Genomic DNA, 25142 nt, shown 5'->3' with positions numbered 1-25142 from the left:
GAGATGGTTCAGGGAAAGGAATAAGAGATTGTGCCACAAAAGGGGGGCTTTTTAAGAAAAAGGAATTATAGTCTACTAAGTGAAATAGAAAAGGGAAAGAGGGACTAGTGAATGGTCCTGCTTCAGTCCCCTGACCACTCCTGATATAGAACTTGAGTCCTCAAAAACTTTCCACTTTTCTTAGACTTCCCTCCAAATTAATAGTATAGATATTTAAAAATAACCTCAAGAGACATGAAGTTCATATATTTCTTTTTATTCTGGGGACATATATGTTGAGATAAGAATTTTCAAACACTAACAGGTTTTCTGTACATAATTAAGTTTATCTCACTTTCTTTTTGAATTTAGCACCAACTTATGGTGGATGAGCAGTGGCTATAAGTTTGACTTTTTAAACAAAAAATGATGAAGAAAAAGAGAATAAGGTACCATATAGTCTTTTCGGCAATATACTTTGGGACATAATGGAAAACTGCTGATCTCCTTCGGGGTAGAATATACATGCCAAAAATATTACTGTATTGAATATACATTGCTTTTTACACATGTGAAAGGTTGGCCCTCTTGGTTATTGTGTTTTATGAGATCTTCATTCACTGGCATTCTTGACTTTCTCATATTAATAAGACATACCTATGTCATCTTAGGATATTCCTCCATCCAATCATAAATAAGGCCCAAGTTCTTACCAGGTCCGTATATTGCTCTGTTAGTCTTAGGGTTTGATAGTCGTGGGTGTTCTTTGTTGGAAAACGACATTCACCCCACCTTCTGCGGTTGAGATTCAGATGATTATGGGGCAGATAAAGGACATATATTTTAAATTTTGAAAATGTCACCTGTCTGGAATATCTATATAAAGGTTAAAGTTCAAAGTCACCCCCCCCCCAAAATTCATTTTAAAAAAGGAGGGAGAAAAAAAGGCAATTCAGAAGTTAATCTCTTCTTACATCCAAATAAGAACAACCAATTGCTGTTCTGTTGACCATGGAAGAAATCATACCTACCCACCTTCCCCAGTGGCTTTCCTGATTCCTTAAACGAGAGCTTCTTTGGAGCCAGGCAGGTTTCAAGAGTGCCACAAAGAGGAATCAAGGCCCAACTTAAGGGAGGATACATATGCCAATACTCAGAAATAATCATGATTTCAGGCTGTGGGCTACAGTTAGTGCAAGTCTGCGTTTCCCCAGGAAAAAAGTCAGAAAAATGATTAAGCAGCAGCATCTTCCCTTTTTTCCCAGCCACCCAATAACACAGAAATAAGCTGCATCCTCCTCATTCCTCTGCCTCTCTGGCAGCTGAGAAGGCCCTGATTGTATTTCCTGTGTATCTAGTCTTAAAGAAGACACAACAATACTTTTTAAAAAACTATAACTTTTGGAAAGGAAGAAGAAATCTAAGAAAATTTGGCTCCCATGCTTAATTACTATAGAAAAATACCTGACAGCCTTTGAAAGTGTCAGGTTGATCTGTTTCATCTACTGCCTTAATATCAGTTGTGATGTTTATGTTTCCAATGCATCAGTGCTCCCAAGGAATAAGCTGCCCTTAAGAATAATTTTTTTAATTACATTTTAATGTATTGGCTATATAATAATAATCATTCTCTCATTCACTCAACAAATACTTCATTGCCTACTCTGTACCAGCCACAGTTTTGAGTGCTGGGGATAAAATAAATAGACAAGAATGATTGTCTTCATGAAGCTTACTTAATGGTGGGGTAGGGTGATGATAAACAAAATAAATAAGATGGTAATAGGAGCTAGGAAGGAATATAGCAGAGAAGGGAGATAGGAAGCATTTGGGAAATACATATTCCAATTTTAAATCAGTTGGTCAGATACAGTCACACTAAGATATGATGATATATGAGGGGAACCTTGCAGGTGGTGGAGTGGGTCAAGTGGTCATCAGAGGAGGTGGTGCTGAGGCAGGTGTGACCTGGCACATTGGTGGAGGGAGTGATGAGCAGGGAGAGAGGAGAGGCTGGGCATGGTGGCAAGTGACCCAAATAGCGGTAGGTGGCCACTGTGAGAATTTGATTTTACTCTCAATGACACAAGTATCTATTACATTGTTTTGAGCAAGGTATGGATTTGGGGTGACGTATTTTGACAATATTGTTCTGGTTGCTCTGTTGAAAAGCTGTAAGTAAGGGTATAGAAACAGAGATAGGGAGAGCAGAGTGCCTGGAATAGAGGTGGTGAGAAATGGTTAGGTTCCTGATACATTTGAATGTGAAGCCAAAAGATTTACTGAATGAACCAGATACATTACATGAGAGAGACAGAGCTAAGGATGATCTCAGAGGTTCTTTGAATTTAATTTGTTGAAATAAAAAAACCCAGATATTCCTAGCTGGGAAGATCAGAAATTTGGTTTTGGACACAAATTTTAAAATAGCATTAGCCCAAAACAGCAAAACAGGCACAGGTATGACATCTTATCTCTCTTGAGGTACTGTGAAAATAATGATAAAGGAACATAACTACACAATGATGAAGAGAACAAGATAGGTCACTATGACATGACATATTTCACTAAGTTTGCAGGGGGAAAAAAATGAAGAGATGTCACAGTGGAGAAAACCAGAGTCTAGGTTATATAGAGAGTAACAGATGAGTAAGTCCCTGACCTGCTCAGAAACAATCAAGAGATACTCCAGGCTTGAGTTCTATCAGCCCAGCAGAACATGGAGTAAGAAGTGGGAGTAAAAAAAACAGCCTTTCATTCCCTACTCCTTATCCTCATATAGAATAATCAATAATCAATTACTTCCTGTGTCAAAAATTTGAGTGGTGTGTCTTTTATGAAATTGAATAAATGATTGAAAAGTATCATTGTGGGTAGCACTGGAGTTCAGGGTCCAGAGTAAAGTTCTTCTCATTCTAACATTGTGGATACCACACCATGGTGGCTGGAACCCACATGCTCACTGGAAATAAGTCTGCTAGCTGGTCAACCCCACTCCCATACTCAGAGCTCCTAGCCAGCACTTCTCTTACCCCATCTAAGATGGGAACTGACAATAAAATATCCACAAGCTATTGAAAAAAGCTACAATACTGATTGATAAGAGCTGCAAAGATGAGCAAGAAATAGAGGTAATAATAAAGACTAGAATAATTAAGTAAACAGTTTTTTAAAAAATCTAGGAAGTGTCTTCAGAGAGAATTTTAAATATATTTTACCCTTAAGAAAAGAACAAGATGCCATGAAAAATGGGTAACAAAAATAAGAAAGTTCTCTTAGAAATAAAAAATAATATAATGGAACAATAATAAAAATTCTACTGAACTACTAAAAGAGGAGGTGAAGGAAATCTCTCAGAATGCAGAACCAAGCAAAACAACAATGAAGGCAGCAAACAAACAACTAGAGATTGAAAGATTAAAAAAAAAAGGATAAGAAAAGTGAAAATATAAGAAAAATAGGTGTAATCAGTCTAGCTAGGGTGGCAGCCAATGAAAAGAGAAAGCAGAAGAGAGGAAAATATGAAAAACATAATACAAGAAAAGCTAAAGGAAGGTGCTGGTCTTGAAGCTGAAATAGAAAGTGTAGGATTGGAATAGGTTCAGGAAATATGAGTAGGAAGCTAGAAGATATAAGATAAATGCAAATGACATGCAGAAATCCCTTGCATTCTTATACACTAACAATGAGAAAACAGAAAGAGAAATTAAGGAAACAATTCCATTCACCATCACAATGAAAAGAATAAAATACTTAGGAATATATCTACCTAAAGAAACAAAAGACCTATATACAGAAAACTATAAAACACTGGTGAAAGAAATAAAAGAGGACACAAATAGATGGAGAAATATACCGTGTTCATGGATCGGAAGAATCAATATAGTGAAAATGAGTATACTACCCAAAGCAATCTATAGATTCAATGCAATACCTATCAAGCTACCAATGGTATTCTTCAGAGAACTAGAACAAATAATTTCACAATTTGTATGGAAATACAAAAAACCTCAAATAGCCAAAGCAATCCTGAGAAAGAAGAATGGAACTGGAGTAATCAACCTGCCTGACTTCAGGCTCTACTACAAAGCCACAGTCATCAAGACAGTATGGTACTGGCACAAAGACAGAAATATAGATCAATGGAACAAAATAGAAAGCCCAGAGATAAATCCACGCACCTATGAACACCTTATCTTTGACAAAGGAGGCAAGAATATACAATGGAGAAAAGACAATCTCTTTACCAAGTGGTGCTGGGAAAACTGGTCAACCACTTGTAAAAGAATGAAACTAGAACACTTTCTAACACCGTACACAAAAATAAACTCAAAATGGATTAAAGATCTAAACCTAAGGCCAAGAAACTATAAAACTCCTAGAAGAAAACATAGGCAAAACACTCTCCGACATAAACCACAGCAGGATCCTCCATAGCCCACCTCCCAGAATATTGGAAATAAAAGCAAAAATAAACAAATGGGACCTAATTAAAATTAAAAGCTTTTGCACAACAAAGAAAACTAAGCAAGGTGAAAAGACAGCCTTCAGAGTGGGAGAAAATAATAGCAAACGAAGTAATGGACAAACAATTAATCTCAAAAATATACAAGCAACTCCTGCAGCTCAATTCCAGAAAAATTAACGACCCAATCAAAAAGTGGGCCAAAGAACTAAACAGATATTTCTCCAAGGAAGACATACAGATGGCTAACAAACACATGAAAAGACGCTCAACATCACTCATTATCAGAGAAATCCAAATCAAAACCACAATGAGGTACCATTTCATGCCAGTCAGAATGGCTGCTATCCAAAAGACTACACACAATAAATGCTGGAGAGGGTGTGGAGAAAAGGGAACCCTCTTACACTGTTGGTGGGAATGCAAACTAGTACAGCCACTATGGAGAAGAGTGTGGAGATTCCTCAAAAAACTGGGAATAGAACTGCCATATGACCCAGCAATCCCACTGCTGGGCATACACACTGAGGAAACCAGACTTGAAAGAGACACGTGTACCCCAATGTTCATCACAGCACTGTTCATAATAGCCAGGACACGGAAGCAGCCTAGATGCCCATCAGCAGACAAATGGATAAGAAAGCCGTGGTACATATGCACAATGGAATATTACTCAGCCATTAAAAAGAATACATTCGAATCAGTTCTAATGAGGTGGATGAAACTGGAGCCTATTATACAGAGTGAAGTAAGCCAGAAAGAAAAACACCAGTACAGTATACTAACACATATATATGGTATTTAGTTAATTAGTAAAGATAACCCTGTATGCAAGACATCAAAAGAGACACAGATAAATAGAACAATATTATGGACTCTATGGGAGAGGGTGAGGGCAGGATGATATGGGAGAATGGCATGGAAGCATGTAAATTTTCATATGTGAAATGAATCGCCAGTCCAGGTTTGATGCATGATACAGGGCACTCGAGGCTGGTGCACCAGGATGACCCAGACGGATGGGATGGGGAGGGAGGTGGGAGGGGGATTCTGGAAGGGGAAAACATGTACACCCATGGTTGATTCATGTCAATGTATGGCAAAACAAATACAATATTGTAAAGTTAAAAAATAGATAAATAAACTAATTTAGAAAATGCAAATGGCTTAAGTTTCTTCTCCCTAAAAGAAAATTAAGGTTGAAAAAGAGGTAAATGTATAAGAAATGCATTATCTAAACTCATACCATGCTGAAAATATACAGGATTTTCAACAATACAAGGAGCAGTCAAAAAAGATCCATATTGCCTTGATATTAGGAATGTTCTCTTTTGAAATTCATGTAGTTCATGGTGTTGTAACTGCAGCAAGTAAAATAATCAAAGTCTAATATCTGGCCCAATAGAAAATTATATTTGCTTTTTATATAGTCATGTAAATTTTTATTTTTATTAGTTTTAAACTTTTAGAATCAATCTATATGAAAAATATTAAAGTCAATTATGGATACTGGATAAGACAAACATATTTCAAATTTGACAAGTTAGAAAGTAAATTTAAACAAGAATCAGAGGTGAAAAGATTTGCAGGTAAATGTCCTCCTTCCACAGACGGAGAAGCCAAATGATACTATCTTTAATTGGTGGATTATGAAGTGGTTTGAGTATGTTGCTTGAAGTTATACTGATGGGGAAAAACAAACTAGTGATAGCAGTTCTATCAGGAGGAAGGAGAAAGGGGAGATGTGAGATATGGTAACAGATTTAAAACCTCATCAACCTCATCAGTGCAGAGTGAAGTCAAAGAGAGAAAGACAAATGCTATATATGAACACATATATATGGAATCTAGAAAGGTGATACCAATGATCCTACACACAGGGCAGCAAAGGAGACATGGATGTAAAGAACAGACTTTTGGACTCAGTGAGAGAAGGAGAGGGTGGGATGATCTGAGAGAATAGCACTGAAATATATACATTACTATACGTAAAATAGATGACCAGTGGGAGTCCGATGCACGAAGCAGGGCACCCAAAGCCTGTGCTCCATGACAGTGTAGAGGGATGGGGTGGGAAGAGAGGAGGGTTCAGGGTGGAGGGGACATGTATACCTATGGCTGATTCATGCTGATACGTGGCAAAAATCATCACAGTGTTGTAAAGTAATTACCCTCCAATTAAATAAATTAAGAAACCTTCATCAACCAGAGTGAAAATCAATCAGTCAGTCAGTTTAGTCACTCAGTCATGTCCGACTCTTTACGACCACATGAATCTCAGCAGGCCAGTCCTCCCTGTCCATCACCAACTCCCAGAGTCTACCCAAACCCATGTCCATCGAGTCAGTGATGCCATCCAACCATCTCAATCTCTGTCGTCCCCTACTCCTCCTGCCCCCAATCCTTCCCAGCATTAGGGTCTTTTCCAATGAGTCAACTCTTCACATGAGGTGGCCAAAGGTTTGGAGTTTCAGCTTCAACATCAATCCTTCCAATGAACACCCAGGACTGATCTCCTTTAGGATGGACTGGTTGCATCTTCTTGCAGTCCAAGGGACTCTCAAGAGTCTTCTCCAACACCACAGTTCAAAAGCATCAATTCTTCGGCGCTCAGCTTTCTTCACCATCCAACTCTCACATCCATACACGACCACTGGAAAAACCATAGCCTTGACTAGACGGATCTTTGTTGGTAGAGTAATGTCTCTGCTTTTAAATATGCTATCTAGGTTGGTCATAACCTTCCTTCCAAGGAGTAAGCGTCTTTTAATTTCATGGCTGCAATCACCATCTGCAGTGATTTTGGAGACCCCCAAAATAAAGTCTGACACTGTTTCCACTGTTTCCCCATCTATTTCCCATGAGGTGATGGGACCAGATATCATGATCTTAGTTTTCTGAATGTTGAGCTTTAAGCCAACTTTTTCACTCTCCTCTTTCACCTTCATCAAGAGGCTCTTTAGTTCTTCTTCACTTTCTGCCATAAGGGTGGTGTCACCTGCATATCTGAGGTTATTGATATTTCTCCCAGCAATCTTGATTCCAGCTTGTGCTTCTTCCAGCCCAGCGTTTCTCATGATGTACTCTGCATATAAGTTAAATAAGCAGGGTGACAATATACAGCTTTGACGTACTCCTTTTCCTATTTGGAACCAGTCTGTTGTTCCATGTCCAGTTCTAACTGTTGCTTCCTGACCTGCATACAGGTTTCTCAAGAGGCAGGTCAGGTGGTCTGGTAGTCCCATCTCTTTCAGAATTTTCCACGGTTTACTGTGATCCACACAGTCAAAGGCTTTGGCATAGTCAATAAAGCAGAAATAGATGTTTTTCTGGAACTCTCTTGCTTTTTTCATGATCCAGCAGATGTTGGCAATTTGATCTCTGGTTCCTCTGCCTTTTCTAAAACCAGCTTGAACATCTGGAAGTTCATGGTTCACATATTGCTGAAGCCTGGCTTGGAGAATTTTGAGCATTACAGTTCTAAAACCAGTCAATTAAGAAAAAGCACTGCAAATATATTGTTTATAAATATGAAAGACACCCCGCAAAATTTAAGAAGAGGAATGCCTCTGCCACTCCAGCATTCATTTGTGTTCCCAGCAGCAAAAAGATAGGACCCCTACATCAGTAACCACACTTTCCCAGAGCCTCCCAGTAGACTCCTGACGGCACGAGACTCACCATGTGTCACCTTGCCAGTCTCACTGCTAGAGATGTTGGAAACAAGTAGGTTTTTCAGTTATATTTTCTGGCCTGAATGTCAGATTTCGTTCAGGACAGAAGGAGAAAATGGAAATTAGGTACCTCTTAGCAGGGGGTTCCACAGCTAGACAGTGGCAGAGTAGGGTTCTGAAACCCAATGAAATATATGTTTAGATAAACTAGTAAAAGCATAAACAATATAAGAATCAATGAGAAGCATTAAATAAACAGGTGTCAGTATTGTAAATTTAAATCAAAAGACAAGCACAGATTGTGTTTAAGACTCACCCTTCCTTTGCCTTCATAGGCAGTGAGAATTGACCGAAGGTGAGGCAATCAGAACCAAGGACAAAGACTAGTTATCAGAGAGAAAGGACTAACAGGTGGAGTCAATTACCAGGGGCCAAATACTCCTTCATTTAAAAAAGAAGAATCTGGCTTGAAAAAAGTTTTAAAATAAACGTGGAGGTGGGCATAATTAAGTTTATTTAAAACAAATTGGTTTCCAATTGAGAAAATTATATTTTAAAATTATGTATACTAAGTTTTAATGAGCAAGTACATGCGTGCAGTTACTAATCAGTTTCATGGAATGCAGTTTTGATTTAGTCAAACAAATTCCATTTAACGAAAAGCAGCACCACTTAACCCCCAAGAAATTGTGATTGCTCCTCTTTTTTCAGCCTTGATATGCATCTTACTAAAGAAATTAGCTGTTGTTGTTTTTTTCTTTTAAATTTTTTTCATTTGATCTCCTCAAATAGACTTGCTTAAAAAACAGTATCAATTATAATTTCAGAACCTGCTTACATACATTTTTATTGTCTATAATACATAATACCTTGGTAAATGCAATCAAAGTAGTAATTGGCATGGATAATGCTAGGCTTAGAGTTCATAATAGCAAGTGTTTTTGTAAAAGTGAGATGAGCGTTTTGGACAGAACCACTTCAAGAATATGGTGGAGTGACATGAACGCCATGGAAACAAAGCTTTGGAAATTTCATCTGCGGCATTTGATGGACATTTTCTCAGGTATACAAATAAGCAATGACTCAGGAACTAGCTGGAGAGAGAGGTGGATGTTTCCTCAGCTAATGCTCAAAAATACATGAGACTCACAGTGATACAGCTGAAAATCTCTCATCATGAAAACATAACCAAAGCAAACATTTTTCTCTGTTCTTCCACTCTGTACCAAGTCTGTTGCTCTTTTGGGTTTTTTTTTTCCCCCTTTGAAGAATTCTCTTAAGATTTTTTTCAATTTGCTGTTACCACATTAAGCTTTTCCCATTGCTCAGGAGAATGTCAAAAGGAATAAGAGCAGGATTAGGAATATACTAGACTGTTAACTCTCAAAGTGTGGATTCTTATATCCATATCTTGAACACTGCACTTGAACACTGAACTCTTCCTTAGACCATCAGGGTACCATTTATTACAGCAGTGCTTCACTTATCCAGGGAAAAATAATTGAGGAACAAGTCTTCAGAAAACAGCCCCAAACAGAACAAAGCATAAAGCATATCTATAAAGCTAATGTAGATGCTCTAAGCCCTAAAACTAAAGCTTCTGTACTTTATTAATTGGAAATTGCTACACAAAGGATTCTGAGTTCTTATAACCTATTCTAGCACAGTTCAAATTACAATAGGAAATGTGTGAAGCTATTATTCAACACACCAAAGTAAACCATGGTGGTTTAATACTTATAACAAGGGAGACATAAAAATTAACTTCACGAAGCATAAATTATATAGCATGGATGTAATTCCCTTTCATTTAAACATTCATTCACTCATGCAGTCAACTCAGGTCATCAAGTGCATAGCTATTTCTTGGGATATAAAAAGAATGGTTACAGAACTATGAGATCCCACACAGGTTGTGGGATAACGCATATCCTTTTTTTCTACCTGCTTTTTCATATACTCCCATGAATGGCTATATGCAGTGTTTTCCATATTCTTCATGCTTCCACTCACTGCTTCTCCTCCAGGTCCAATGATCTGGTTCTCACGGACATCCAGATGGATTGTTCTAGAGGTAGAGCAACCAGTCAGAGACCTTTCCCAGGATTTTTCATTCTGGGAGTAGGAAATCAGTCAGACTCCCTCTAGTGATGAGACGAGCCATATGTGACAATTCTTAGTGCAATTGGTGACCATAGAGAAGAAGCTGGACAATCAGGAAGAAAGTAATGATATCAGGAAGAGAGAGAAGTGAAAAAGCAATGAAGAAAGTCTTTCTGCCATTCAGGCCCCTGGTTCCTTATGATCTTATAAATACACAGTTTTTTGCTGCAGTTTGTCAAATGTTTCCTCCAGTTACCGGAATGATCCAGTGTCCTTGGCAAATTCTCATATTTCCTAGGCTAATTTGAGTTGTGGTTTTGGCAACTATAGACCAAAGATATTTGCATCACATGGTCTGAAAATAACTATGCACCTTTCCTTGATATTATGTCATTTGAGTAATATTATTTTCTAGTGTCCCACCTCTGATAATATTGGGTTGTTATATGCTTCCTGGCTTTTGTTTTGTTTTGGTAATTATATTTGTATGAGGTGAACATTTTGAATATAAGGTATAAGATCATCACTGCCACCTAAAACAGGGGAACTGTATCAGAAATTTTGCCAAAATTCTAAATACTCAGTATAGACCCATAAACTCAGTTACTACTCAGACAGTTTTTTCTGCTTTTAATGAAAGTCTTTGCAGCTCATACACCATCTTTCATGATGAAAACATTCTTTACTGTGCCATTAAGACAAATGCATGGCAAGATGAATTCTGGTGCCTGCCAGCAGGTAAGAGAAACATGCTCAGCCAGGCAATGCAACCCTGAATGAGCCATGCATTGTTCTTTCTTACTCAAATCCCAACCTGCTGCCTACTGATGAGCAGAAGTAATAGAAATGACACCATTATCAATGATGGCAATAGGAGTTTGCCAACAAACTAAAAAATAATGGAAAGCTATTAAAATTGTTAGGACTTTCATATATCTCACAAATATTAAAATATTCCATTTTAAATTATTATTTATTCCAAGAATCTTTTATTAAAAAAAAAAAACCCATAGATTGAGGTTTCCAAATCAGGTACTTTGAAAATACTTGCTTTTAGATTATCATTTGTGACTCCTTTTATTTCATTAGGGTAACCATTGGCTCATAATTGGTTATATTCAATATATACAGAGAGATCGATTCAGTATTCCTTTAGAATATTTTTATTTCCCCAAAGAACTCACTGAACAAATACATGCTTCTGAGGACAGAGTTCACACTCTGCCTTTTCTTTGTGACTCCAGCTGCTTGATATCAGGTCACAGCCGTAAACTGGGTACCTGGCATGACACAATCATAGGTGGCATTTACAGGATAGTCACTATGTGTCTTTTTGTCAATAAGACTGAGACTATCACCCTGTGTTTGAGCACAAACATCAAACAAACAAAACTTTCTTCTTTTTAAAGACAACAAGCACAAATAGCCAAAAGAAAAATGAATATTAACAGGAAATTTGCAGAAAAGATTAGGTGGAACAGCCCTGACAGGTATTAAACAAAGCCAACCAGACAGGTAAATCAGTGATGACAATTAAGGCCAATCCAAGGTCCCACATTACATCTATCAGATTTGCAAAAATTTTCTGAAAGGCTGATAATAGCAAGTGTTTTTTAAAATGTAGGAAAATACAAGCTCTCCTACACTGCCAAGAGGAATATAGAAGGTCCTTACTGCTTTGGTGAGCAAGCGGCGGCATCTAGTACTGCTGAAGCTGCTGCATCCAAAGAAAACATCACGATAGTAGTTACCCGAGAGAAACTTCTGGATGTGGCTTGAGGCAGCAGGAAGTTGGTTTGTGCAAATAAACCATGCATGTCCATCAACAAAAGAAAGGATTAATAAATTGTATATTCTTATATATATAAGAATATATAAGAAGCAACTGGGGGGCTTTCCAGGTGGCTCAGTGGGTAAAGAACCTGCCTGCAAGGCAGGAGATGCCGGAGATATGGGTTCAATTCCTAGGTTGGGAAGATCCCCTGGAGAGGGGTACAGCAACCCACTCCAGTATTTTTGCCTGGAGAATCCCATGGACAGAGGAGCCTCCCATGGGGTCGCAGAGTCAGACTTAACTGAAGTGACCTGAGCACACATTCTTATAGTGGAATAGTTTAGTAGTTAAAATTAATAACTTTGATCTAAATGAGAAGTAGGGACATGTTTTAAAGACATAATGTTGATTGCAAATAGCAGCTGGCCAAAGAATGCATACAGTTTGATTTATGTAATACTTTATATAGCCATATAGGAGTCCATACCAGGACTGGCAAATTTTTTTTTCTGTTAAGGGCCAGTCAGTAACTACTTTGCACTTTGGGAGTCTCTGTTGCAACTATTCAACTTGGCCCTTGTAGAATAAAAGCAGCCATAGACAATATGTAAATGAATGAGCATGGCTGTGTTGCAGTAAAACTTTATTTACAAAAACAGATGGCAGGCTGGATTTAGCCTTCAGGGGTTTGTTGAACTCTGATAAAGACCATTGTCCTCACAATATCATATGAAAATAGATATGCTTTAATGTCTACTTTTCAAAATAGAGCTTGCTCCTGGGAAAGCAAGAAGAATGGAATCAAGCAGAAAAGCAATAGAGAAAGAGTCTATACCACAGTGTCTTAAGTATATAATAGTTAAAAAGCGCTAAAGCAAATATCGCAAAATGGTAACATTTGTTAAATTTGGATATGTGTTAGTTACACTATTCTCTGCATTTTCAGGTATGACAGAGATATGTAATGCTGAAAAAAGGAAAGATTAAAAATACATTAAAAATAGCATGCATCAGAACAATGGGAAGCAGAAATATCTGTATTTCAAACAGAAGTATTAGCTTGTGTTCATAAGTTGAGCCAAAAAGTTAAGAAGTGTGAACTGCCAACAGGAGAAATGTCTCTCTGGTCTCAGAACTATGAACACTTGTAGAACAACAGCATGACTAGATCCAGAAGTTTGGACTGAATCTCTTTCTTCACATTAGTTCAGTCAAGTTCGAGTTGAATCTGTGACTTCCACTATCAAAGTTCTAAGACTTTTGACTGACATTTTGTGATCAACCTCACCCCTCTCTTCCTCTTATCATGTCCCCTCTACCATCATTATCATAACATAGTGGTAAGATATTTATCAACTTTGCAGTTTGTTTCATCATTGTAACATAGTGGTAAAGTGTTCAGTCTCCGGAGACAAACTTCTTGGTTTCAAATCTCAGGTGTGCCTGTAACTAGATGTGGGACTTTATACTTGAATTGAATGCCTCTGTGTCTCAGCTCTCTCATTGGTAAAAATGAAGTTATAATAACATTATATATCTCACTGTGTGATTGTGAGGATTAAATGAGTTAGTTGTTTGCAAAATGCTTAGAACAGTGCCTAGCCCACAGCAACTGCTAAATCGGTGTTTTAAATACAGTAAAGTGGACTATCTTTTTTTATCTTGTTCAACTGTATGTTCAGCTACCCTAAAATTATCTAGGACAAAATGATAAAAAGCATAGTATCTAAGAGTATAGGATTTGGATCCTAAGAAACCAGTGATCTAACCCCAGACTTGTTATATTAGCTCTGAGGATATAAATAAGTTTTATAAGAGCTTTGAAACCTTAAATTTTCATCTGTAAAATGAGGCTAATAACAATACCTGCCTCCAAGAGAATTACTATGAGAATTAAGTTGTTGGATGCAAGGTATCTACTAAATAGTAAATAGTAGGTGCCTCAGTACCTAGTAAATACTTAAACAATACCAATGAGAGTAACTGAACATCGTGAAACAATTGTTAGTAATATTAAGCAAACACATAAATCCTGTGGCAAGAATGACAGAACTGAAATAACTTTAGAAATAAAGGTATAGTAACTTTGTGAAGCAAAAGACAAGGAAGAGAGGGAAAGGTGTACCAAACTGAAAGAGTTCCAAAGAGTAGCAAGGAGAGATAAGAGAGCCTTCCTAAGTGAATACTGCAAAGAAATAGAGGGAACCCATAAAATGATAAAGAGTAAAAATCCCTTCAAGAAAATTGGAGATACCACGGGAATATTTCATGCAAGGATGGGCACAGTATAGGACAGAAACAGTAAAGAGCTAACAGAATCAGAAGACATTAAGAAGAGGTGGCAAGAATACACAGAAGAATTATGTAGAAAAGGTCTTAATGACCCAGATAACCACAATGGTGTGGTCATCCACCTAGTGCAAGACATCCCAAAGTGTGAAATCAAGTGGCCTTAGGAAGCATGACTACAACTCATTGTAAAAGACCCTGATGCTTAGAAAGATTGAAGGCAAAAGGAGAAAAGGGCAGCAGAGGATGAGATGGTCATATAGCATCACCGATTCAATGGACAGGAATCTGAACAAACTCTGGGAGACAGTGGAGGACAGAGGAGTCTGGCATGCTGCAGTCTATGTGGCAAAGAGTCAGATGTGACTGATCAACTGAACAACAACAACTTTGTGACAGGTTTGGAAAACATAATAGTGTCAAGACTGGGATCTCAGTAACGACCCCAGGGTGAGGGAATTGCAGAAGTCATCTTACAGAATACATGCATTTAAACTCCAGATGAAATTCCATGACAGGTGATCTTTAGATTTGTTTTCTCTACTTCAGGCCTCTGTAGTCCTCATCAGGAAAAGAGATTGATCATAAGGCAGAAAATTTAACTTAAAGAGCTTCAAGATTTAGACAGCAGGGGCTGAACCCAGCTTAATGGTAATCATCAGAACTTTGCCTTTGAAAGTTGAAATACAAATCCTCCAGATAAAATAAGAAGCCATCTTTCCAATGCTATACTAACTAGGACCCAGCAATGGATTTATTAGAACACTACCAGAGTAGGATCCATCTACCCTGAAGCAAAGCCTGTGTCATAATCTCATGATAAGCCAAGGCTGTTCTAAGCTGCTTTGGCCACATTTCTTAGTCACATTGTTCTTAATACAGCTGTAAGGGCTTTTTGGTTATTCTAAAACTAATAGCCAAAATAATTTCCTTCTTTGCTTGGGAAGCAAGTAGACAAAGATTAGACTAATGCTTCCTAAGTCAGGTCCTGGACCAGGTTGCTCCTCAAAGTGCTGCCCCTGTCCCAGAAGAATGCTTAAACTTTAACATGCATGAAATATATAAAGGCTTTTTGGGAAAATGCAGAGTTTGAGTCAGATGATTCAGTGTGGAGCTTAAAGTCCAACATTTCTATCAAGTTGTTGGTCAGGGCTGTAAATCCTCCTACATCCAGCACGGCATTCTGATGGAATGTGGATTCTCTGCTGCCCAGTCCCCAGCATCCACATCAGCATCTATCTACACAGCAACAAAAATGATTGTTTAAGTGATCTGTATGCACATGAAAGTCTGAGAAGCCTGGTTTGAGAACCTGTGTGAACCAGTTCTCTGATCCTGTGGTTACCCATCTCCCATTTACACAATGTAGTTACTTCTGGTACACATACCTCCTGGAATTTGTTATCCTGCTGCCCACAGCAGTGCTCTGCCCAGATCCCCTCCAACCGGTTCACCAATTTCACACACAACACCTCTGTGGGGATTGGCTTTAACTTTCAACAACCTGCACCCATGTCTCTTTGTTGGCTGTGCCCTCTGGATGCCAGAACCCCCTTTGCTATCAAGGAAAGCAGAAAAGGCCTAGGGATTGCCATCCCCTTCAGCAGCCCTGACCCAAGACTGACAGGCACAGTTCAGTTCAGTTCAGTTGCTCAGTTGTGTCCAACTCTGCGGCTCCAAGGACTGCAGCACACCAGGCCTCCCTGTCCATCACCAACTCCCAGATCGTGCTCAAACTCATGTCCATCGAGTCAGTGATGCCATCCAACCACCTCATCCTCTGTCGTCCCCTTCTCTTCCTGCCCTCAATCTTTCCCATCATCAGGGTCTTTTCCAGTGAGTCAGTTCTTCCCATCAGGTAGCCAAAGTATTGGAGTTTCAGCTTCATCATCAGTCCTTCCAATCAATATTCAGGACTGATTTCCTTTAGGATTGACTGGTTGGATCTCCTCGCAGTCCAAGGGACTCTCAAGAGTCTTCTCCAACACCACAGTTCAAAAAAATCAATTCTTTGACGCTCAGTTTTCTTTATAGCCCAACTCTCACATCTATTCATGACTACTGGAAAAACCATAGCTTTGACTAGACGGACCTTTGCTGGCCAAGCAATATCTCTACTTTTTAATATGCTGTCTACGTTGATCATAGCTTTTCTTCCAAGAAGCAAGTGTCTTTTAATTTCATGGCTGCAGTCAACATCTGAAGTGATTTGGAGCCCCCCCAAAATAAAGTCTGTCACTGTTTACATTATCTCCCCATCTATTTGCCATGAAGTGATGGGACCAGATGCCATGATCTTAGTTTTTTGAATGTTGAGTTTTAGTCCAACTTTTTCACTCTCCTCTTTCACTTTCATCAAGAGGCTCTTTAGTTTCTCTTCACTTTCTGCCATAAGGGTGGTGTCATCTGCATATCTGAGGTTATTGATGTTACTCTTGGCAATCTTGATTCCAGCTTGTGCTTCATCCAGCCCAGCATTTCTCATGATGTACACTGCATATAAGTTAAATAAGCAGGGTGAAAATATACAGCCTTGACACACTCTATTCCCTATTGGGAACTAGTCTGTTGTTCCATGTCCAGTTCTAACTCTTGCATCTTGACTTGCATACAGATTTCTCAGGAGGCAGGTCAAGTGGTCTGGTATTCCCATCTCTTGAAGAATTTTCCACAGTTTGTTGTGATCCACACATTCAAAGACTTTGGCGCAGTCAATAAAGCAGAAGCAGATGTTTTTATGGAACTCTCTTGCTCTTTCAATGATCCAGTGGATGTTGGCAATTTGATCTCTAGTTCCTCTGCCTTGTCTAAATCCAGCTTAAACATCTGGAAGTCCACCGTCCATGTACTGTTAAAGCTTGGCTTGGAGAATTTTGAGCATTACTTTGCTAGCGTGTGGGATGAGTGCAATTGTGTGGTAGTTTGAGCATTCTTTGGCATTGCCTTTCTTAGGGATTGGAATGAATGCTGACCTTTTCCAGTCCTGTGGCCACAGTTGAGCTGTCCAGATTTGCTGGCATCTTGAGTGCAGCGCTTTCACAGCATTATTTTTTAGGGTTTGAAATAGTTCAACTGGAATTCCATCATATTCACTAGCTTTGTTCTTAGTGATGTTTCCTAAGGCCCACTTGACTGCGCATTCCAGGATGTCTGGCTCTAGGTGAGTGATCACACCATCGTGATTATCTGGGTTGTGAAGATCTTTTTGTATAGTTCTTCTGTGTATTCTTGCCACCTCTTCTTAATATCTTCTGCTTCTGTTAGGTCCATACCATTTCTGTCTTTTATCGAGCTCATCTTTGCATGAAATGTTCTCTTGGTATCTCTAATTTTCTTGAAGAGATCTCTAGTCTTTCCCATTCTATTGTTTCTTCTATTTCTTTGCATTGATCAGTGAGGAAGGCTTTCTTGTCTCTCCTTGCTGTTCTTTGGAACTCTGCATTCAAATGGGTATATTTTTCCTTTTCTCCTTTGCCTTTCACTTCTCTTCTTTTTACAGCTATTTGTAAGGCCTCCTCAGACAATCATTTTGCCTTTTTGCATTTCTTTTTCTTGGGGATGGTCTTGATTACTGCCTCCTTACAATGTCACAAACCTCCGTTCATAGGTCCTCAGGCACTCTATCAGATCTATTCCCTTGAATCGATTTGTCACCTCCACTGTATAATCATAATCATAAGGGATGATTTAGGTCATACCTGAATGGTCTAGTGGTTTTCCCTAGTTTCCTTAATTTAAGTCTGAATTTGGCTCATGATCTGAGCCACAGTCAGCTCCTGGTCTTGTTTTTGCTGACTGTATAGAGTTGCTCCATCTTTGGCTGCAAAATATATAATCAATCTGATTTCAGTGTTGACCACCTGGTGATGTCCATGGTTGAGTCTTCGCTTGTGTTGTTGGAAGAGGGTTTTGCTATGACCAGTGCGTTCTCTTGGCAAAATTCTGTTAGCCTTTGTCCTGCTTCATTTTGTATTCCAAGGCCAAATTTTCCTGTTACTCCATTATTTCTTGACTTCCTACCTTTCAATCCAGTTCCCTATGATGAAAAGGACATCTTTTGGGGGTATTAGTCTAGTAGGTCTTGTAGGTCTTCATAGAACCGTTCAACTTTAGCTTCTTCAGAGTTACTGGTCAGGGTGTAGTCTTGGATTGCTGTGATATTGAATGGTTTGCCTTGGAAACGAACAGAGATCATTCTGTCATTTTTGAATTGCATCCAAGCACTGCATTTTGGACTCTTGTTGACTATGAAGGCTACTCTATTTCTTCTACAGGATTCTTGCACCAAATAGTAGATAAAACGGTCATCTGAGTTAAATTCACCCATTCCAGTCCATTTTAGTTCATTGATTCCTAAAATGTCAATGTTCACTCTTGCCATCTCCTGTTTGACCACTTCCAATTTGCCTTGATTCATGGACCTAACATTCCAGGTTCCTATGCAATATTGCTGTTTACAGCATTGGACCTTGCTTACATCACCAGTCACTTCCACACCTGGGTGTTGTTTCTGCTTTGGCTCCATCTCTTCATTCTTTCTGGAGTTATTTCTCCACCCTTCTCCAGTAGCATTTTGGGCACCTATCGACCTGGGGAGTTCATCTTTCATTGTCTTATCTTTTTGCCTTTTCATACTGTTCATAGGGTTCTCAAGGCAAGAATACTGAAGTAGTTTGCCATCCCCTTCTCTAGTGGACCATGTTATGTCAAAACTCTCCACCATGGCCCGTCTGTCTTGGGTGGTCCTACACAGCATGGCTCATAGTTTCACTGAGTTAGACAAGGCTGTGGTCCATGTGATCAGATTGGTTAGTTTTCTGTGATTGTGGTTTTCAGTCTGTCTGCCCTCTGATGGAGAAGGATAAGAGGCTTATGGAAGCTTCCTGATGGGAGAGATTGACTGAGGGGGAAACTGGGTGTTGTTCTGATGGGCAGGGCCATGCTCAGTAAATCTTTAATCCAACTTGCTGTTGATGGGAGGGGCTGTGTTCCCTCCCTGTTGCCTGACCTGAGGCCAAACTGTGGAGGAGGTAATGAAGATAACGGCACCTCCTTCAACAGGTCCCAGGCATACATTGCTGCACTCAGTGCCCCTGACCCTGCAGCAGGCCACCACTGACCCACGCCTCTGCCAGAGACTTCCCCACGGGGAAGTCTGGGTCAGTCTCTTATAGGGTCACTGCTCCTTTCCACTGGGTCCTGGTGCACACCAGGTTTTGTTTGTGCCCTCCAAGAGGGTTAGGCACAGGGATCGTCAAACTCCAGCTCCCTTTCTGCTCATTGGAAAATTCAAGTTTGGATAGTTTTCTACATAGGGAAGGATTACACCAAAGTTACCATCTGCAGAGTTTCCTTGGTGCCTCACCCTTCTGCCTTCTTCCTTTCCCAGTCCTGCTCACTTCCTGATAATGTTGCCTGAGAACACTTCATTATAAACGCATTTCTCTTAAATCTTGTCTCAGGGACTTGGGAGCTCAAAGTAAGCATGCTGTTTTTTTGTTGTTCCGTCACTAAGTCATGTCCAACTCTTTGTGACCCCCTGGACTGCAACATATCATGCTGTTTTAGCTCCATATAATATGGACTGACACCAGTACCTAATCAAGGATTGTGTTGTTTCTAAAGTTGTCTTGGTCACTGCTTGAGACCCTGAGTCTTTGATTCAGGCTGGATCAGATCTTCTGTGTACCTCAAAAGGCTACAGGAAATCAGTGGATTCTAGGAATTCCATACTTGGATATTTAGATACTCACATTCTGAGAATGTGATGAAATAAATTATGCCTTACTTTCTGAATGAGCTGCGGCTGTGCAGTGAATGTGGTAATGATGCAGTCCTTCAACTGGCTTTATAAAGGACCCATAGAAAGAGCAGGATCTAGAAGACATGTGCTGACCAATAATGCAGCCACAACTCCCAACTATGTGTGGCTGTTGAGCCCTTGAAAGGTTGCCAGTGCAAATTAAGATGGGCTGTAAGTGCAGAATGCATACCTCATTTCAAAGATCAAGTGTATAAGAAGAAAAGAAAATAGCCCAATAATCTTCTGTTGATTATATGGCAAATAATATGTTTGAAATATTGGGTTAAATAAAATGTATTATTCAATTCATTTCACCTGTTTATTTCTACCTTTTAAAAAAGTGGCTACTGGAAATTTTAAAGTATTTGTGTACCTCCCATTAAATTTTTATTGAACTGAATGTAATAGAGGTCTTAGCTTTCAACCTTAAATGTCAGACCAAATTAAATCTCCCCAGGTCTTCATAATACCTTCTCTGTACCTATTTCTGGTGTGCAATTGGCCACCAGTAAATATACAAAATGGTACACTGCCCTTAATTATAAATAATTTTACCAATGCATAAGGTTGCCATGGACTTCCTTGGTGGCTCAGATGGTGAAAAAGAATCTGCCTGCAATGTGGGAGACCTGGGTTTGATCCTTCATTGGGAAGATCCCCTGGAGAAGGAAATGGCAACCCACTCTAGTATTCTTGCCTGGATAATTCCATGGACAGAGGAGCTGGCAGGCTACAGTCCATGGGGTTGCAAAGAGTTGGACATGACTGAGCAGCTAGCACACACACACACACAAGGTTGCCTTGGAGTTGGAAAAGTCTACAGTTTGACCCCTAACCTGGAAAATATTGAGTATTATACCAGAAACACATTTTGAAAATCAGTGCCAGTAATTATTACTCTTAGTTTAAAATAATCTAATATGAGGACATTTAATTTTAAAGCTATTAATAGTTATCCCAAAGTTTTTGTCTGTGTCCTTCAAGTTTACTTCACTAACAGCTCTTCTGTACTGCCTTCTCCAAGCCCTCCACCAACAATCTATTATAGAGTATCAATACTTCTCACCTGGACTGTGACAGCTTAATAATTAAGCCCCCTCTGTCTCATTTCTCAGCCTCAAATCCACCTGCATTGGCTGCCAGATAACCTCGTTAACCCACTGTCTAGCCCTGACTCTCCCTACCTTCACCCTAAAAGAAAGGCCTTCAATGATATTATACTTTTTGCCAAATTCTCTCCAAAACACTAAACAGACATTAAATGCCTTCTATACTCTCATGCCAACTCTACTTTTTTTTTTTTTTTTGACTGCACCCCACAGCATGCAGAATCTTAGTTCCTAGCCCAAGGATAGAACCCACACCTCCTGCAGTAAAAGCATGGAGTCTGAACCAATAGACCACCAAAGAAGTCCTCAAACTCTACTTTTCTTTTCTTTTTTTTTAAATTTATTTTTCCCCCAACTCTACTTTTCTTGTTACAACTTCCCTTCTTTTTTCCAATTCATTTTAGGCTACTCTCTATTCTCACTAAATCCTGCCAGTAAGTTATAACCCACAGAATAATGTGAATCTTTTTACAGCACATATAGTATTGTTATCTGAGATTTTTCTTTGCAGTCCAAGTATTTCAGGTGATAATTTAAGTGACTTAATCACATTTATTTGTGCAAAATTGATCTGTGTTTAATGTGAATGTTTTGTGATTAATTTTATACAACCTCAGAATTTAAAAGTCTTCAAGGAAAATTCAGTTCAGCTCAGTTGCTCAGTCATGCTCAACTCTTGGACTACAGCACACCAGGCTTCCCTGTCCATCACCAATTCCCAGAGCTTGTTCAAACTCATGTCCATTGAGTCGGTGACGCCATCCAATCATCTCATCCTCTGTCATTCCTTCTCCTCCTTCTGTCAATCTTTCTCAGCATCTTTTCCAATCAGTCAGTTCCTCACATCAAGGGGCCAAAGTATTGGAACTTCAGCTTCAGCATCAGTCCCTTCAATGAATATTCAGGACTGATTTACTTTAGGATTGACTGGTTAGATCTCCTTGCAGTCCAGGGAACTCTCAAGAGTCTTCTCCAATGCCACAGATGAAAAGCATCAATTCTTTGGTCCTCAGCTTTCTTTATAGTCAAGGAAAATTCAGTTCAGTTCAGTCATTCAGTTGTGTCTGACTCTTTGGGACTCCATGGACTGCAGCACAGCAGGCCTCCCTGTCCATTGGCAACTCCCAATTTACTCAAACTCATGTCCATTTAGTCGGTAATGCCATCCAACCATCTCATCCTCTGGAGTCCCCTTCTCCTCCTGCCTTCAATCTTTCCCAGCATCAGGGTCTTTTCAAATGAGTCAGTTCTTCACATCAGACAGCCAAAGTACTGGAGTTTCAGCTTTAACATCAGTCCTTCCAATGAATATTCAGGACTGATTTCCTTTAGGATGGAATGGTTTGATCTCCTTGCAGTCCGAGGGACTCTCAAGAAAATTAAAGCTCTTTAATTTAAGGAGTTACATATCTATACTTGAATGGATAGGAGTATCTGTCATTGATAACTATTTGTGTGGCAGTTTTTACTGTGCTGATTTTTTTAAATAAACTCAATATTTAAAAATAAAAACAAACACACAAAACTCTGCTTAGAGTGTCCCTTTCCCTCTCCCATCACTTGGTGCCCAAGTTTTACCTCATTTGTTTCTGTGTTACATGATGGCATATTATTTGCATATGATCATAAAACAGGAGGCAAAACACAAAATAACAATAAAAACTATAGTAGAAATAACAAAATTAGATGGAAAAGCTGTTGAACATTGAAGAGGGAGCCAAGTCAACTACAACATCAGATGATTACATTACTTAGCTCTTATCTCATCTTCTCTTAGAGACATTTTTTTCCAGCCCAGAAGGTTAATTGAGTGTTCAAAATCATCACCCAGAATGGAACTTCAACTTTTTTGGTAGATGTGTTCTTTTCTGGTTTTTTTTTTTTGGATGCCAGGAGCAATCAGAGGTGGATCGTGTGGGGTAGGGACTGGGATTAGGGCAGCAGCAAGGAATGGATAGAGCTGGGGGGAGGGAACGGTACTGAGTATTTTGTGACACTGGGACTGCAGCTAGTTGAGAGGCTTCTAGAGCTGTAATTAACATTTAAAGACTTCCTGGTGTAGCTGTTTTGACTTGAGCAGTAAAATAGGAAAATCTTATTTGCAGATGTGTTGAAAATATGCATATGTGCCAAGTCACTTCAGCTATATCTGACTCTTTGCTACCCTATGGACTGTATAGCCTGCCAGCTTCCTCTGTCCATGGGATTCTCCAGGCAAGAATACTGGAGTGGGGTGCCATTTCCTCTTCCAGGGGATCTTCCCAACCCAAGGATCAAACCTGCATAGGCAGGTGGGTTCTTTACTACTAAAACCACCTGGGAAGCCCCGTTGGAAATATAATTGACTACATTTTAAAATTCTTTATGTGTTTATAATGCAAGGAAAAGAGTGAGACATACTTGGTTATTAAAGGCAATATATCAGTTCTCTATTTGTAAGTATTTTAAAAAACAGATAAAATTTTGTTTATGGGTAAAGAACATTTCCTTAGGAAAAGAGTAGTCGTTCAGGGATTTGAATTTAATTATGTCATTTTAACAGGGGGGAAAAAAAGGGAAAAAAACCCTTAGGCATACAAATTGAACTAATTTGTCTTCCTAGTAGCCTCACTAAAAACGTATGTCTAATGACTGCACAGTATTTAACCTAATGAAAGTGTGATTCACATTTTTCAGGAATGGACAAATGAGGTTTTCAGTTTGGCAACAAACCTGCTGGCCCAAAACATGTCCAGGGACGCATTTCTGGAAAAGGCGTAAGTAGCTCTAATTTTATTGCAGAGGGTGTTGCTTCATCTGAGTCAGTTTCCTTTCTCCTTTGTGAGTCTTTTGTTTATGCTGCACTGGCTTCTCACATTGATAAACACAAATTTCCCTCTAGGACTTGTTAGAGAACTGATACGTTCACTGCTTGGAATTGGAAGACTTCCAGTAAAGATTGCTCTTTCCTCTGAGCCCTACATCTGTGTTACACTGAGCTTGCCTGAATGTCAATGCCTTTGACACGCAGTAAGGAGACACTTCTAAATCCTGGCAACTATGCCCAGAATCAAAAATTATTCACCTCAGAGAGTCTTCAGCCCTACATCTGCCTGCTACTGCTAAGTCACTTCAGTCGTGTCCGACTCTGTGCGGCCCCATAGACGGCAGTCCACCAGGCTCCCCCGTCCCTGGGATTCTCCAGGCAAGAATACTGGAGTGGGTTGCCATTTCCTTCTCCAGTGTATGAAAGGGAAAAGGGAAAGTGAAGTCGCTCAGTCGTGTCCGACTCTTAGCGACCCCATGTACTGTAGCCTACCAGGCTCCTCCGTCCATGGGATTTTCCAGGCAAGAGTACTGGAGTGGGGTGCCATTGTCTTCTCCGTTGTATCAATTATTAATCTGAGGAAGAGAACGAACAACATGTGGGACTCAATTCTCCAGAGTCTAAGATCTCTGATAGATGCAACTTAAATCAGTAAGCTGCTGTCCTGATTCCTGTCCTTCTAGACAATCACAGCAACTGTTAGTAAGAAAAGAGAAAAAGAATGTAAAGGAAAAAGCAGAATGAAAAGGAAAAGAAAAAAAGCAAGTCAGGAGTACCCAATCACTCTTGAATTACCTAGTCTTTCTGAAATTTATTTGACTGAGGAAAATAATGATTTCTGCCAGATGAGCAAGTAGGAAAGCTGGTTGTGATCAGTTTCGACACTGGATGTTCAGGAGATTGGAAAGCCTTGAAATCAAAACCACAAATGGAAACATTACTAGGTGGTCCTCTGTTTTGATTTAATAACTTTCTGTCTTCCCTCTTCTGTAAGACATACCCATCATTCCAAACCAAAGACTCCAGTCCACATTTCTTTCATACTCTTCCATGAATGTCTTTTGCTGTTAGCCAGGACTTCGTGGGTTTACTCAAATGCTCTTTTGTGTCATCCTCTCATCTCATTACTTTGTCACCTTC

The 25142-nt window shown here is 39.3% G+C and overlaps 1 protein-coding gene across 1 annotated transcript in view; it reads left to right on the top strand.

Moving 5' to 3' along the window:
• Positions 1-25142, top strand: part of PLCB1 (phospholipase C beta 1) — an 859183-nt gene that overhangs the window by 581648 nt on the left and 252393 nt on the right. The window contains exon 5 of the mRNA XM_081559124.1: positions 23873-23952. Coding sequence (XP_081415250.1) covers positions 23873-23952 — 80 coding nt within the window. The remainder of the gene's footprint in view (positions 1-23872; positions 23953-25142) is intronic.

Source organism: Giraffa tippelskirchi, chromosome 13 (genome assembly GCF_054371585.1).
Source record: "Giraffa tippelskirchi isolate mGirTip1 chromosome 13, T2T-mGirTip1v1.2.pri, whole genome shotgun sequence".
Taxonomy (NCBI): domain Eukaryota; kingdom Metazoa; phylum Chordata; class Mammalia; order Artiodactyla; family Giraffidae; genus Giraffa; species Giraffa tippelskirchi.
Note: the sequence above shows the minus strand (reverse complement) of the source record. Positions and strands in the feature narration are given on the sequence as shown.